This window comes from Columba livia, chromosome 1 (genome assembly GCF_036013475.1).
Source record: "Columba livia isolate bColLiv1 breed racing homer chromosome 1, bColLiv1.pat.W.v2, whole genome shotgun sequence".
In the NCBI taxonomy this organism is placed as follows: domain Eukaryota; kingdom Metazoa; phylum Chordata; class Aves; order Columbiformes; family Columbidae; genus Columba; species Columba livia.
In genome coordinates, this window is record NC_088602.1 from 142,527,442 (window position 1) to 142,540,944 (window position 13,503).

At 43.0% G+C, this 13,503-nt stretch overlaps 1 protein-coding gene across 3 annotated transcripts in view; it reads left to right on the top strand.

The window, feature by feature from the left end:
* Positions 1–12,930, top strand: part of LOC102096504 (uncharacterized) — a 37,245-nt gene extending 24,315 nt beyond the window's left edge. For 2 of the 3 annotated variants that reach the window (XM_065034231.1, XM_065034221.1), the window contains exons 3-15: positions 1,098–1,179; positions 1,535–1,599; positions 1,920–2,182; positions 3,090–3,250; positions 4,146–4,298; positions 5,666–5,795; positions 6,709–6,783; positions 8,709–8,798; positions 9,132–9,286; positions 9,965–10,126; positions 10,537–10,607; positions 10,945–11,049; positions 11,314–12,930. In XM_065034231.1, the coding sequence (XP_064890303.1) occupies positions 1,098–1,179; positions 1,535–1,599; positions 1,920–2,182; positions 3,090–3,250; positions 4,146–4,298; positions 5,666–5,795; positions 6,709–6,783; positions 8,709–8,798; positions 9,132–9,286; positions 9,965–10,126; positions 10,537–10,607; positions 10,945–11,049; positions 11,314–11,468 (1,667 nt within the window). In that variant the 3' untranslated portion in view covers positions 11,469–12,930. Of the gene's footprint in view, positions 1–1,097; positions 1,180–1,534; positions 1,600–1,919; positions 2,183–3,089; positions 3,251–4,145; positions 4,299–5,665; positions 5,796–6,708; positions 6,784–8,708; positions 8,799–9,131; positions 9,287–9,964; positions 10,140–10,536; positions 10,608–10,944; positions 11,050–11,313 lie in introns of those variants that run through there. The other variant, XM_065034243.1, reaches the window with a different exon arrangement.
* Positions 12,931–13,503: the final 573 nt, after the last annotated feature.

Genomic DNA, 13,503 nt, shown 5'->3' on the forward strand with positions numbered 1-13,503 from the left:
TCCAGGTCCCGCTGGATGGCAGCACAGCCTTCTGGCGTGTCAGCCACTCCTGATGTCACAAATGGAAAACATGCATCTTCTGTAGTGCAGCTCATTCAGACAGTACTTGCTGTCAAGATGCATGTCTGTTCTTTATTATAAATTCCATGATCTTTAGACATACTTGCTTCTTCTTAGCTCTTAGTTTATTTTCCAAGCTCCACAACATGCTGGATTTTTGGCACAGAGGAAAAGTAGGGGAGCATGGAGGGGTGTAAAATGTTTGGCAGCACTTGAATCAAGATTTGTTCATGTGTTTGACCTATAATTCTTGGTTCCAAATTTTAAAACGTTCAGGGACACACTGCTGACTTTCTCTTGACCCATACTTGCAGCTCAGTCTTTGGGCTTTCTTCCTTCTCCTGCTTCCAATGAATTTTATATAGAATTTCTTCACACCATCACAACACGAAAGAAAAATCCACACTTTCCTGATTTGGTATAAACAGAAGATAATGCAAGCAGCAGTTCATGAATGCCTACAAAGTACATCAATGTGAGAACTGGATTACAGCATTAATTCTCAGGCCACATCCCTTCTAAAACTCTTGACAGGAATGACTTTGTTAGATGCCCAGCATTTCTGCCCCAAAAGTCACTGAGAGTTTTTGGGGCTCAGCATCCATAGAAGAAAGTCTTAAGGCTTTCAGGCATGACTAGTGACTTTGGATCCATTGATCCTCTGTTGCCTGGCCCAAGTTGCTGAAAGGGGAAAGCAGCACCAAACAGAGCGCACAGGCAGTGGTGTGACTGCACCTGGGAAGCTGGAGAGGAAAGTTCTTAGTTACTGTCATTGCTGAAAAGTGTCAGCCTTTTTCTTTATATGAAAAGCAAATGTGGGCAAGTAACAGATGTAAAGTATAAGTAATGTCAAGGATTATTAAAACTGGAATGTTTCTGACCCAGAAATAAAGGTCAGGAGGGCATCTGTACTCCAACCCAAGACCACCACATCACTTAGGTGGGGTATAGGTAAGTGGTATCTGTGTATCATTTGGATTGTAGCTTGACTTTAAAAACAGACTTATGTGTTTACTTTCTAATTGTCTTATATGCAGAAATTCCTTCTGTTCCTTCAGAGGAAGAAGCTCACAAGGCACACAGGGAACCACCAGTCAGTTCTGAAAGAGTAATATTGCGGTAAGCCTCTCAGACCCCTTAGAATTTGCCCACATCCCTGTGTAGCACAGACACCTGATGCTCTCCGTTTTTCATGAGGGACCAAAGATGTTACTAAAGAGTAGAAAACTATGATGAAATGACTTAGGCCTGTGTTTCAGTCTATGTCCCCTTGGAGAGTACCCCACTGCAATAGAAGTATTTCTGTCCCTTTAGGACAGTGTTTCCCTTAAGCCATACTGTTAAGTAAAGCATGTGGAGCTTGAGCTTGTTGGAAAGAGGGGTCCTTGCTGTGACAGATCTCCTAATGAGATCTGGATAAGCCATCTCTGGCTCTTCATTCACTTCTTGTTTCCAAATTCTTATTCCCTGACAGAGAGAAGAAACCTGCAGATGCAATGGAGAACTTCAAACGCCGACACTCCAAGCTGATAAACTCCTGTGAGTACCTTCCGCCTGAAGTGCTGTGGCAGACCCCTTTCCTCCATCATCCCCCACCCTTGCAGTGTGCACAAAGGAAAGGGGCTCCTGCCACGTGGTGGCAAGGAGGGGGCATTAGAGAGCAGTCTTCTGTGCGGGCAGTGAAACCAGAGTCCTGCAGGACACTCAGCGAGCTGCTGAGCTTTGCTTATAGAAGTTACATGTGGTCTAATGTATTCAGTTATCCTAAACTGAGACACTAACAGAGTTTTCTCCAGGTTGAAGCAGAGGACAAGCAGCTATACTGTAGAAAGTATAAATGTATATGCCTCTCTTCACAGCAAGATTGCTGTATCAGGAGTACAGTGATGTGGTTCTGAACAAGGCCATTCAAAGCCAGAAGAGAGTGGATTCTTTCGCAGAGGATATAGAGTCGAGTCTCCCAAGCTCCCCAAGGCTACGGAGAAAAGTGCTGTCTCCCCAGGACTCATATTTGCAACGTCTGTCAGTGTCATCTAATGCGTCCCTCTGGCAGGACATCCCCATGATACGGGGCAGCAGAATGCTACTCAATATGTCCCGTGATGAACAGAAGCTGCAAGAGGTAATGGACAGATGTGACAAGGTAGATGGGTAGCCTGTAGTCAAGACAGAGTCCTCAGAAGGGTGATAAAAGTGTAGAGCAAAAATGTCTGATCTGAGAATGCAGGTGGTTGAATGCAGAGGTCACTTCTACGAATGTAAGTAGTATGATGAAGTGGTACCAGTGCTTGTGAAGCAGTACAGTGCTGAAGTACAGAACTGTAGAGAAAATGAGCACTGAAGGACAGACTCTGGACCATATCAGTAACTTCATGAAAATAGACACGGGGAAGTTGGAACAAAATAAGGAATTTTGGAGCATGTTCAATGAAAAAGAGAGTGTTAAAGTAGAAGACTTCCAGCATTCTCCCACACATAAGCTGATGAGAGATGCTAATAAAACCACAGTGTATTGTAGTTCCTGTGGTAGAGCGTGAGTTTACCAAATTGACCTGTGTGAGCTGCAGGGCTGAGAAGAAACAGGAAGACGTATGGGTTCAGCAAAATGGTACATAGAGAAACTGGGTAAGGAAAATGAGATGAACTGAGAAGTAGATGGGAGGATCCAGAGAAAAAAGGAGAAAATAACAGAATGGGAAACAATGAAGGAGAAAAACAAGGGTGATATGGATGCTGGAAAATTTATGGGAGCGTGTTAAACAGGAAACCTACTGAAAGTGGAGTTGAAGGGGAATAAAAAGTAAAATGGGAACAGGTAGCTATTTTTAAGTCACATCACAAGTTTCTATTCTAAAGAAAGACAGCCTATGTATAATATCATGCTTGCCTTTCATTCCTAAAGCCTATCTTCTGTAATTATACACTGCTTATGTCATGTGCTGGGAGGTTTCCTTTGCCTGTCTCCTCCATAAGATTCATCAGACTTGAGTAGTCTACTGATGCTGTGCTCCATTCTTTCATCTCTCAAGGCCAAGTTTGAGCTGATAATGTCTGAGGCTTCATACCTGCGCAGTTTAAATGTGGCTGTGGATCACTTCCAGCGATCAGCAGAGCTCCAGGCAATGCTCACCAACCAAGAGCGTCAGTGGCTTTTCTCACGCCTTCATGATGTACGCGATGTCAGCGCCAGGTGAGACATGGACCTTTACTTCCAAGACTAACACCCTTCACGAAGCACAGACACAGCCCATCATTCCATTCCATGACATCTTTCATTCCTGTGTGTTCACTGGCCTTCAAGGTACATTGCATACCACTGCTGCCCTGAAAGGAACATTCACTGTTTTAGGTGATGGGGCAATGTAAATCTTGGTGTTAAGTCCCAGATATATGAAGCAATTGTGTGCAAAGCTTGTTGCAGGAGGTCAAAATGTTCAAAATGCTCCTGTAGGTGTGCTGTGTTGGCTTCAACTACAAGTAAACTTGACTAATTAGACCTCGGCCAAAACCAAATGCAGCTCCTGCCAAATACAAGAGAGAAGCAGCAGCTGCACGAGCCCTGAACAAAAATAAAGAAAACAAAAAAAAAAAGAGAGAGAGAAAAAGTAAGTTACAGCCATCACTTGACAGAACCTAATGTGAATCAATTCAGCATAAGTCATAAAATATAGACATGACCCCACATGCAAGGAATCCTATATGTTGTTGGATTCCGTTCTGCTTTTCTCCTGCAAGGGTTGGCTACATATATTGCTAAGTTAGTAAGGTTTGCCGCTACCTTTTCCATTTCTACTAGTGAGGTTATTCTGGTAATGTCTTAATTTTTCAGTTGTTTCCTGACCATGCCTTTAGAAGTAGCAAGTATGACTTCTCAGGAACAGAGGTCTTTTGCCTCTGGTTCTTTCTTGCTGATTTATAGCCCTAAGTTGTCATTGTGCAGGCCTTATGCTCTCTCTAGAAGTAAGAAGCTGTCTTGGACTTACATACAGGCTGACAGGATTTTAGTGGACTGAGGACATTCCTGCTTTAGTAAATGACACTGTTATTTCCCTTTCCTTTTATGGCACCACAACTATGTGCTGCAGTTTCCTCTTTGACTTGGAGGAGAAATTTGAGGAGGACATGTTCACCTTCCATGTGTGTGATGTGGCTCTGAAACATGCCCCTGAGTTCCGCAGGGTGTATCTACCATATGTAACAAACCAGACGTATCAGGAGCAAACCTTCCAGCGATTACTGTAAGTTTTCTCCTTTGCTGCCCCCTTCTCCTTTACTTCCTTGCTGCACCTTGAATATTCATGCTTTCGAATGATGGACAATACGGCAGGTACAGGCTGTTGGCCAGTGCTTCCACTACATTCCCAGAAGAACAGGCAGGAACCTTCTTAAATTTGATAGCATTTGGGACAGCAGGACATAGCTGCTGCAGGCTTTTCTCCCATAGCGCTGGAAAGGGAAAGAAGATTTAATATCTGATTCTATTGCAGGCTATTCTCTCTGCCTACTCTCCACTGAATAGAGCAAAAATGACTGTCCTGGATAGTGGTTTTCAGACTACTAAGAACCAGAAAGTGACAATTTCAAGTGAAACTTTCAACCTGAACCATTCTGTGATTCTGTAGTTAAGAAAAATATGGCTGCTGTCAGTAAGCTTGAACTGGCTATCCAGGAGTCTTTAAAACTGATTGAAAATCCTAGGACCACTGTTGGTCTGTTTTGCTCTGGGTGGTGGAGTGGAACATCTCTTGCCCTCCTCTTATGTACGTGGTGGCACAAGCAAGCATTGCTCAGGTATGAGCCTAGTCCTGAGCAAAGTGTTCTGGCCACTTCTGCACTGAGTGCTTCCCTTTGCAATAAACCAACTACAGTGAAGCTACAGTGATTCCAGTGGAAGACACTGTTCCCAACAGGCTATGCAGGCACCATCTCTGGGTTCTGCTGACCGGAAGAGATCTAGTGTCGCAACTGATTCCCTTCAGGGAAGGCTCATTTCCACACAGAGGACCTCCAGGATATTGTCTAGGGCAATGTTTACTGTGCCTACAATCCTCTTCCCCGTCTCTTCAAGAATGTCGGATTGGCTATTCTGATATTACTCTCATACTTTGAGCCTTGTCTGTCCTACTGCCCAACACACAAAACTGGATGGCAGTGACCCAGTCTAAGAGGGTAAGAGAGACATTATGGGGGAAGGCAGCTCCTCTCAGGAGTAGCAAGAGAGGGGAGGCAGCTGTTTCCAGACCCTGAATACAGGCCCTGGAGCTGGACCATTCAGCGTAAGGGAAGAATACAAACCACCACTCTCTCTGTGAAAGGTACCCTACTAATAGGGGGAATTGAAATGCAGATGTTACTTCTGGCTTTTATTCCAGAGGGCTGTGGCAGAAAGAGGAAAGATATAACAGTTATACTGCTGTCTTTCTATAGCTGGTAGAGACCCATACTTGCTCTTCCTCAGCAGGATCGTGCAGTTTCTTGACATCTCTTGGCCCAGGGACAAAACCCAGCTCTTGGGAGTGTTCCAGCACTCACTGAAATCTGATATTAAGAAGACTATTTATGTGTTCTGATGCCTGGATGTCTTCTTTCTTTACCACTCACACAGAAATGGAAATGCAGGGTTCCAGCAAGTCCTGGAGAGACTGGAAAGTGATCCAGTATGCCAGCGCCTCTCACTTAAATCCTTCCTCATCCTCCCTTTCCAGCGCATCACTCGACTCAAACTCCTCCTACAGGTAACCATGGTGATTCTCTGCTTTCCTACAGTTTCTCTTAAGCTGACCCTTCTTCATGTCTGAAGGTCATATAAATATATGCTGGCTCCGGGCGCGGGGGGAACGACGGCATACAGCCTTTCGTGTTGCACCTCTGACAAGTTTGGCAAGATGCTTTAAAGCCACTCTGTTGCATATATTGTGAATATGTCTTTGCAAAAACAAACCCGTTTGTCATTGTACAAATGCTTGCTGTGCATTAGACCAGCACCATGAACTGGATATAATAGCCTCTGTGAGGCAATGTAGTTTATATACCAGTTAGGATTGTGTTGCAACACTACTTCAGTTGTACTCCAATAGATAATTTATGGAGTCTTCTTGGAACATTGTTGATTTACATTTTATTGAACTTTTTTGGCTTCCTGCTAGGAAAAAAACCAAAGGTTCCTTGGCTGCCCTCTGGAAGGCAGCCTGCCTCTACTCTTTGCCTGCAACATTGACTAAGAGAAGACTTCCAGACAGGGAACCAGCAAATTGCTAAGGAATTAATTTTGAGCTCTTTCTATGAAATTCTTCTTTTTGATTATTTGAGCCTTTTTTAAACAGGAGAAAAGGAGTATTAGGCAAAGAACAATTCTTTTCGTAAGGCTGTTTGTGCTGGGATTAGTGGTTGCTTCCTATGCCATCTAACTTGGATGTGATAGTTAATATGTTTTAGATTTTGTCAGGGATGCCCTGTTCAAAGCAGCTTATCAGTGACATTCTGCATCTCAAAGTTCTGGCCTTGTTATTTCCACATCTCTTTACCTACTATTGCTTTAGTTTCTTTTGAGGCTGGCATCTTGGTGGCTCCTTGTTTCTCCTACCCCTTCCAGATACACATGTCCAGCTTTTCCTGTTTACATTATGAAAAACATAATCTTTCATGCAGAATATCCTGAAGAGAACTCGACCGGGGTCTGAGGAGGAAGTGCAAGCAACACAGGCCTATGATGCACTTGAAAAGGTAAGACAGTCAGCCCATCCTGCAGCTTTGCAGAAAGGGATCTGGGGGTTTTGGTTGATGGTACCCTCAATTTGAGCGAACAATGTGCCCTGGCATCCCAAAGGGCCACCTGTATCCTGGGTACATTAAGCACAGCATAGCTGATGGGTCAAAAGAAATGATTGTCCCACTATACTCAGTATTGGTGTGGCCTCACCTCGAGTACTGTGTGCAGTTTTGAGCTCCACAATGTAAGGATACAAAAATACCATGATGTGTCCAAAGGAGAGTAACAAAGATAGCGAAGGGGCATGACTTGCAAGGAGTGGCTGAGGATACGATGTGAGGTTTGTTGAGCTTAGAGGAGACTGAGGGGTGACCTCATTGCTGTCTACAGCTTCCTTGTGAGGGGGAGGAGGGAGGGAGGTGCTGATCTCCTCTCTCTGGATGCAAGGGAATGGCTCAAAGCTGTGTCAGGGGAAATTCAAATTGGATATTTGGAAGAAGTTCTTCACTGAGAGGATGATCAGGCACCAGAACAAGCTTCTCAGAGAAGAAGCCATAGTGTCAAGCCTGATGGGTGTTCAAGAAGTGTTTTGACAACACTCTTAGATATATGGTTTGACTTCTAGTTTGCCCTGTATGGAGTCAGTAGTTGGACTTGATGATCCCTGTGGGTCCCTTCCAGCTCAGCCATGGTTCACAGCCATGCTGCATCACACAGCTGCAGGGCACCTAAGTGGCCCAGTCCTTTTCATTGATCCTCAGCCTTGTCAAGGGCCCTTATCGTTGATCTTCACCAGTAGCAAATTACTGTGTTCATGTGATTCTCCTACATGTGCAGTGGTAGCTGTGAGCAGAAAGCACTAAAGCAGGAGCCAGCTCTGATGAAACTGAACCTGCACTAATGATTTTGAACTGCTTTTTTTCTAGGCTCACTCTTTTCAGTCTCTTAACCACCATTTCCCCTTTGTGTTCCTAATCTTTGTCTCTAATTAGTGATCAACTCTTACCCTAGCCTCTGCAAGAAAATCATGCTTTAAGAGAAAAAAAAAAAAAAAAAAGAAAAAAATGGCAAGGCATTACTAGTTTACATCCCTTCCTCTATCCTATTTATTAGAAAGACAAGATTTAAAGTCTTCTGGGACAACTTGCTGTTTAAAATTTGCATAGCAGCATAAGGTGGACTTGTTTCTTGGCTAGCTCCTTTTCTGTCTAGTGATCCTTTGACCTTATTGGAGTATCAGTCCCTTCCTTACAAACTTTCCCCTATTCGCTAACTCAAACCTAAAGACCATTTCAACATGACATGTACCTCCTTAAAACTCTTTGAACTGCACCTATGTGCTGCACAGCTCCCAAAACACTTCCATCTGAGGTGGGTAGGCAAGATGTCATACCTGAAATCCTTAGGCTCCAGCTCTGTTAAAGCCAGCCTAATCTCTGTAACACTGTCATGCAGCTGTTCTGTATCACCTCAGGCAGCTATGTAGGCAGCTTTTACAGGCCGAAGTACCTCTGTTTCTTTGTGTCCTGTCCTCACTGGTACTGGCAACAAGATCAGGGTTATGGAAAATCAGGGCTGATGTTTAACTAATCAGCCTCTTGTGTTTTCAGTGGAGCATCTAATAAGAGTTGCTTCCAAGTGACCAGTAATTCAACCTCTGTCACCTGGGAGAGATGTCTCTAGTATCCCCCCACAGAATCCAAAGTTAATAAAATACTTATCACAGAGACTTCATCTGAAGAATTTCTTCCTTAAGAAAGAAGGATGATCATTATAGGTATGGAGAAGTTTAGTATGCTCACCTAGAAAAATATTTTTTTGCAGGAGGATGCCCAAGGAGTTGTCAGTTGCAGTGACTCTTGAGGGTCTCCTGGGAATAGTACTGATCCCACCAGGCAGTTCTGCTCCCACCTTACTGATTGACTGTTTTCCTCTGCAGCTTATCAAGGATTGCAATGAAAATGTCCAGCGCATGAAGAGCACTGAAGAGCTGATCTACCTCAGCCAGAAGATTGAATTTGAGTGCAAGGTGAGCTTGTCCATTCCCTGGGCCTTGCTCTAGCCTAATGTATTTTCTCTCTTTCCTCACAAAGTCACTTGTGCTTACTTTTTGTTCTCCTCTCCAATATGCATGGAACCGTTGAACCAGAATATCATATACAGGTCAGCTCTTTATCAGTGTTTCCCTTACCCAGTTGTTCATGTCAGCTTTGAGCTGAGACTGTCTACCATGACTTATGGCTGTCCAGCTGGGAGATGAAAACATGCTTCCTCTAGATAAGGGCAAAAATGCAAAACCGAAACTCAAAGCTACACATTTCCTTGTTAACACTTGAAAGGAATGTTCTTTTCTTTCTTGCAGATATTCCCACTCATCTCACAGTCGAGGCGACTTGTGAAGTGTGGTGAGTTAACAGCACTGGACTTCAACAACCTGAGTCCAAAATGGAAAGTCACCACCCGTCCCATCTACCTACATCTTTTCAATGACTGTCTGCTCCTGTCTCGGCCGAAGGAGTGAGTGCTTCAACACAATTCTCGCTGCCCCTTCTAAAATACCTGTCTCTTTCTGGGTCTGTGCTTTGGTGAAAGAGTCCTTTCCCTCTGCCTGCCAGCGAGTGGCAGCACTTGTCAAGTCACTCTCCTAATCCTACATTATGTGAGTATCATGCAACTGTATGGAATCTGATATTCCAAACTCTTAATTACAACACATGATAATATAACAAGGTATCTTCTGGTCCCTAGTGCAACGCTTCTATTCTGCCTCTCCATCTCTTTAATGTGAAACACTTCAGTAATAACCATTTATTCTAGTTTTACTTAGTAAATAATTTCTTCCTAAAGGACAGTGTGAAGATTAGTGAGTATGCAAATCATGGGTTTGTCAAGAAACTAAGAGTTGTTGGTTGGTTGTGTTGGGATTTTGGAAGGGCAGTCTTGTCTTTAAGCTGTAAGCTGTCAAATAAAATTCTAACAGGACAGAGCTCAGTATTTCTACCCTTTTCATTAAGTCCCTCCTCTCTTTGGCCTTCTGAGACTTCTAATAGGAACAAAGCTTAAGGTGCCTGAAGCAGATGAAGACTCATTAAAAACTTTTTGCTTTCCTGACATCAGAAATCTACATAGACTCACTTTGTAACCCACATCACCTTAAAACTCACAGCTTGTTTTGTTCCTCCTCTTTACCTGCAGGGGTGGACGTTTTGTCGTATTTGATCATGCTGCTTTCTCAGATGTGCGTGGGGAGAAGTGCGAGATGAAACTACATGGAACAAACAAAAATGTTTTCCGTCTCTTTCTACTTCAGAATTACCAGGGAAAGAGAGTGGAATTTTTGTTTCGTACAGAGACACAGTAAGAGCTCAAGGTTACCCTCAGTATATCGCATTACCATAGCCAGACACCTCCCAGGAGCCTGACGATTGCCCCTCAGCTGCCCAAATGCTGAAATACCAAACGCAGCTGCTGAGCAGAGGACTTGAAAAACATCCTCTTGCCATAACAAGCCCCTAATGAACCACCTTGCTCTTCTCTCATCATAGCTGTTCTGCAATACTACCACACTATGTCGTACCGTCAGCCTTCAAAAATGGGAGGTTTTGCCTTTTCCTCCTACCCCCTTTCTCCATTTTCTCTGTTTTCTGCTGAGTACCCACTTCCTGACCCCTCTTGAGAGTAAACTTGTACACACACCCCCCAGTGCCTGTCATCAGACTGCTATCCCTCATGTTGAATCCTGACACCTATCTGGTGATGTTTTCCAGCAGTGAGAAGCTGAGGTGGATCTCTGCTTTGGCTCCTCCGCGAGGAGAACTGGACCTCCTGGAATGCCCTGGTGAGACTGCTCTGCTACTACAGCAATGGGGGTGGGCTGGCTCAGAGGAGTTGGAGTCACTGTGAGGTCAAACATCCCAGAAATTACTCTGAGGTAGAATACTTACTTTTTTGTAAATAGATAAGATTTTCATGGGCTTTCCCTCAGTGCCAGGTACTGCCAGTTATTTTATCCATTTTTCTTCCTCATATTAGGTAGAAAACCTACAGTGTCCCAGTTCTGTGCTCTTTAGTATATGGGCAGTCCCTTATTCCCTACCTCCACTGGGGCTGATCCACACAGTTTTATTATTGCTTTCTATTAATAATATACCATTTTGATCTTTCCTCCCCTTTAGATGCACCACAGGTTCAGTGCATAAAGACCTACAAGGCTCGAGAAAATGATGAGCTGGCTCTGGAGAAAGCAGATATCATCATGGTTATGCAGAACAGTAATGATGGTGAGCAGAATGAACAATGGCTATCTTAAATTACCTGTAGGAAGTTGTAAAGCTCTAACAACACAATTGAGCTTCAGCTGGAGCCTCTTATTCCTGGCTGTTGGATTGAGGGGATGAAGAGACCCTTCATTAACACACTTTATTTGGAAGCTGAAAGAGGATCTTTTAATTTGATCTTAGGGCCTTGTGGAAGGGTGGGTGCTTTTGGGGAAGAACGAGAAAATGTTTATTTTTCGTGATGTTGTGCTTTTCCTCATACTGAAGGATGGATGGAAGGAGTAAAACTTTCAGACCGGGAGAGAGGCTGGTTCCCCGCAGAACATGTGGAACTCATATCCAGCAAACAGGCACGGCAGAAGAACCTGAAGGAGGAGCAGCGTGTAAAGAATGCCAAGCAGCAGGTCTTCTGCAAGAAATAAGACACTACTTTGTTTGGACCTGTACAGTCTCCCTGCCATGGGGAAACCATATTTTTGTTTTTATATTGTGCCTCAGAAGAAACGCCTCTGCAAAGAGCATAATACAGCACTTTGACAGAACCAGGTGCTTTTTGCCAAAGAAAGCAGGAATTCAATCAGGAAAAATCATTCACTTCCTCTGTGTCACCAGGACTATGGCAGCAGTAGGAGGAAAAAAAGGTTGCGTATATTGCTTGCTTTGTGGTAGTAGGGAGGGACTTTGATTGGACAGAAGTCTGGGATCTGGACTTCTGAAAATGTGTTCCTGGTTTTGCCACTGACAAGTTGCAGGACCTTGGGCAAGTCGCTTCAGAATTCTGCCTCAGTTTTCCCATCTGTGAAATGGGGGTAAACTTACCTACCTCACTGGATGATGTGAGGCTAAATTCACTAGTATTAGCATACTAAGAGCTTTGAGTTCCTGAGAAGGAAGGTGCTAAGTGCGAAGCACAATATAGTTGAGGAGAGTTTTCCGTTTGAATATCCTCTTGATATCTCGATACTGATCTCCATAGTGTAATTTCCATTTAGAACAATTTATCTATTTGATCGTGCAAGTCTACTGGTTTTTAGATAGGCAAATATTTCTTTGTACCGAAATTTAACTCAGACTCTACATACTGTTAAGAGTCCTTAACAGCATTAGAAGACCCACTTGAGTTAAGCGAAGTTTTCAGAAGCCACTGTGATGATTGCCTGCACCTTAAGAGGTATCAAGCTGAAGAATCTGTTTCACAAAGGTCACCTCTCTTCTGAACAAGTGTCCCAATAAGCCATCTGAAATGACTTTTTTTTTACTCTGCCTCCCACTCAAAGTAGAACAATGACTGTTGATAAAGATTTTTATTACGTGTCGGTACGTGCCCTGTACAAAATAACCATGACTAAGCATATGCAATGAAGTGGCACTTTCCTGCTGCTCTTAATCTGATAGCTGATGTGGTTTTGCATGCACCATTTTGCACACTTATAGAAAACACTGAGATATTTAGCCACTGTAGATAAAGTCAAAATATGGACCAGGGACTTTGTTCTTTATTAGAACTCTCTGGTTTTAAGTCCAGTTTACATGCAGTCCTGCTTCTGTGCAGAACCTGCCTATTTGAGGATACGCCTTCAACTGTAAAATACTATTTCTGTGTTAAAGTGTTTGCGTTCAGTCAATGCAAGATCAAGTATAAGAATCAACACACCAAAGAAAGCAACGTGTAGCCTTCTTGCATTTAATATATTTGAAGAATTAGTTATCTTCATTTCTCCAGCTTTCTGTCTCTGTAACATTCTGCCTTTAATTCCCATTTATGTTGTATCTAGTACAGCTTATTACAGCCTATTTATATCAATAATTTTAGCTGGATTTGAAAAAAAAAAAAAAAGTTGCTTTTAGTCCTAATAAACTTATGCACTTCTCCAGTTAAAACAACTTTCTGCCTTCCTTGTAACTTAGGTTTTCACCTCAAATGTCAGTAATTCAACATTTTCTGAATGTTTTCAGAAATACATTCAGTATTTTATTTTCTTTTTTGTTTTCTGTATAATTCTCCTTTCTACATGAATATTAAGTACAAATAGCAATACCTAGCTGAGGCAATGAGGAAGCTTGCTTTGCCAGCCATACCCTAAAATTCTTCAGAGCATTACCACCAGCCCTGAAATGACTGCTGCGGCAGGTTCCATAGTGGTGTAAGTCATCAGTATAACAAGGTAAGCTTAAAGAGGTGACCTACAGAAGATGGGAGTCCAGTCAGTGAGGCAGAATGCAATTATTCAATTGTATTTCCATCTATGGTCCAGATTACAAGCTGCCTACCCTTCTTTTTTTTTTTCCCCTAGAAGAATTGAAGATGGTCCATAGGTAAGAACAAAAGCAAAACCTAATTCAGACTACAATAACTGACACAAAAAGAGTTACAATCCTCAACAAGATCCAGGGATGTTCAGAGATCCAGAATGTCTGCTTATGCCAGGCTGCCATGAATTTATGCAATACATAAGT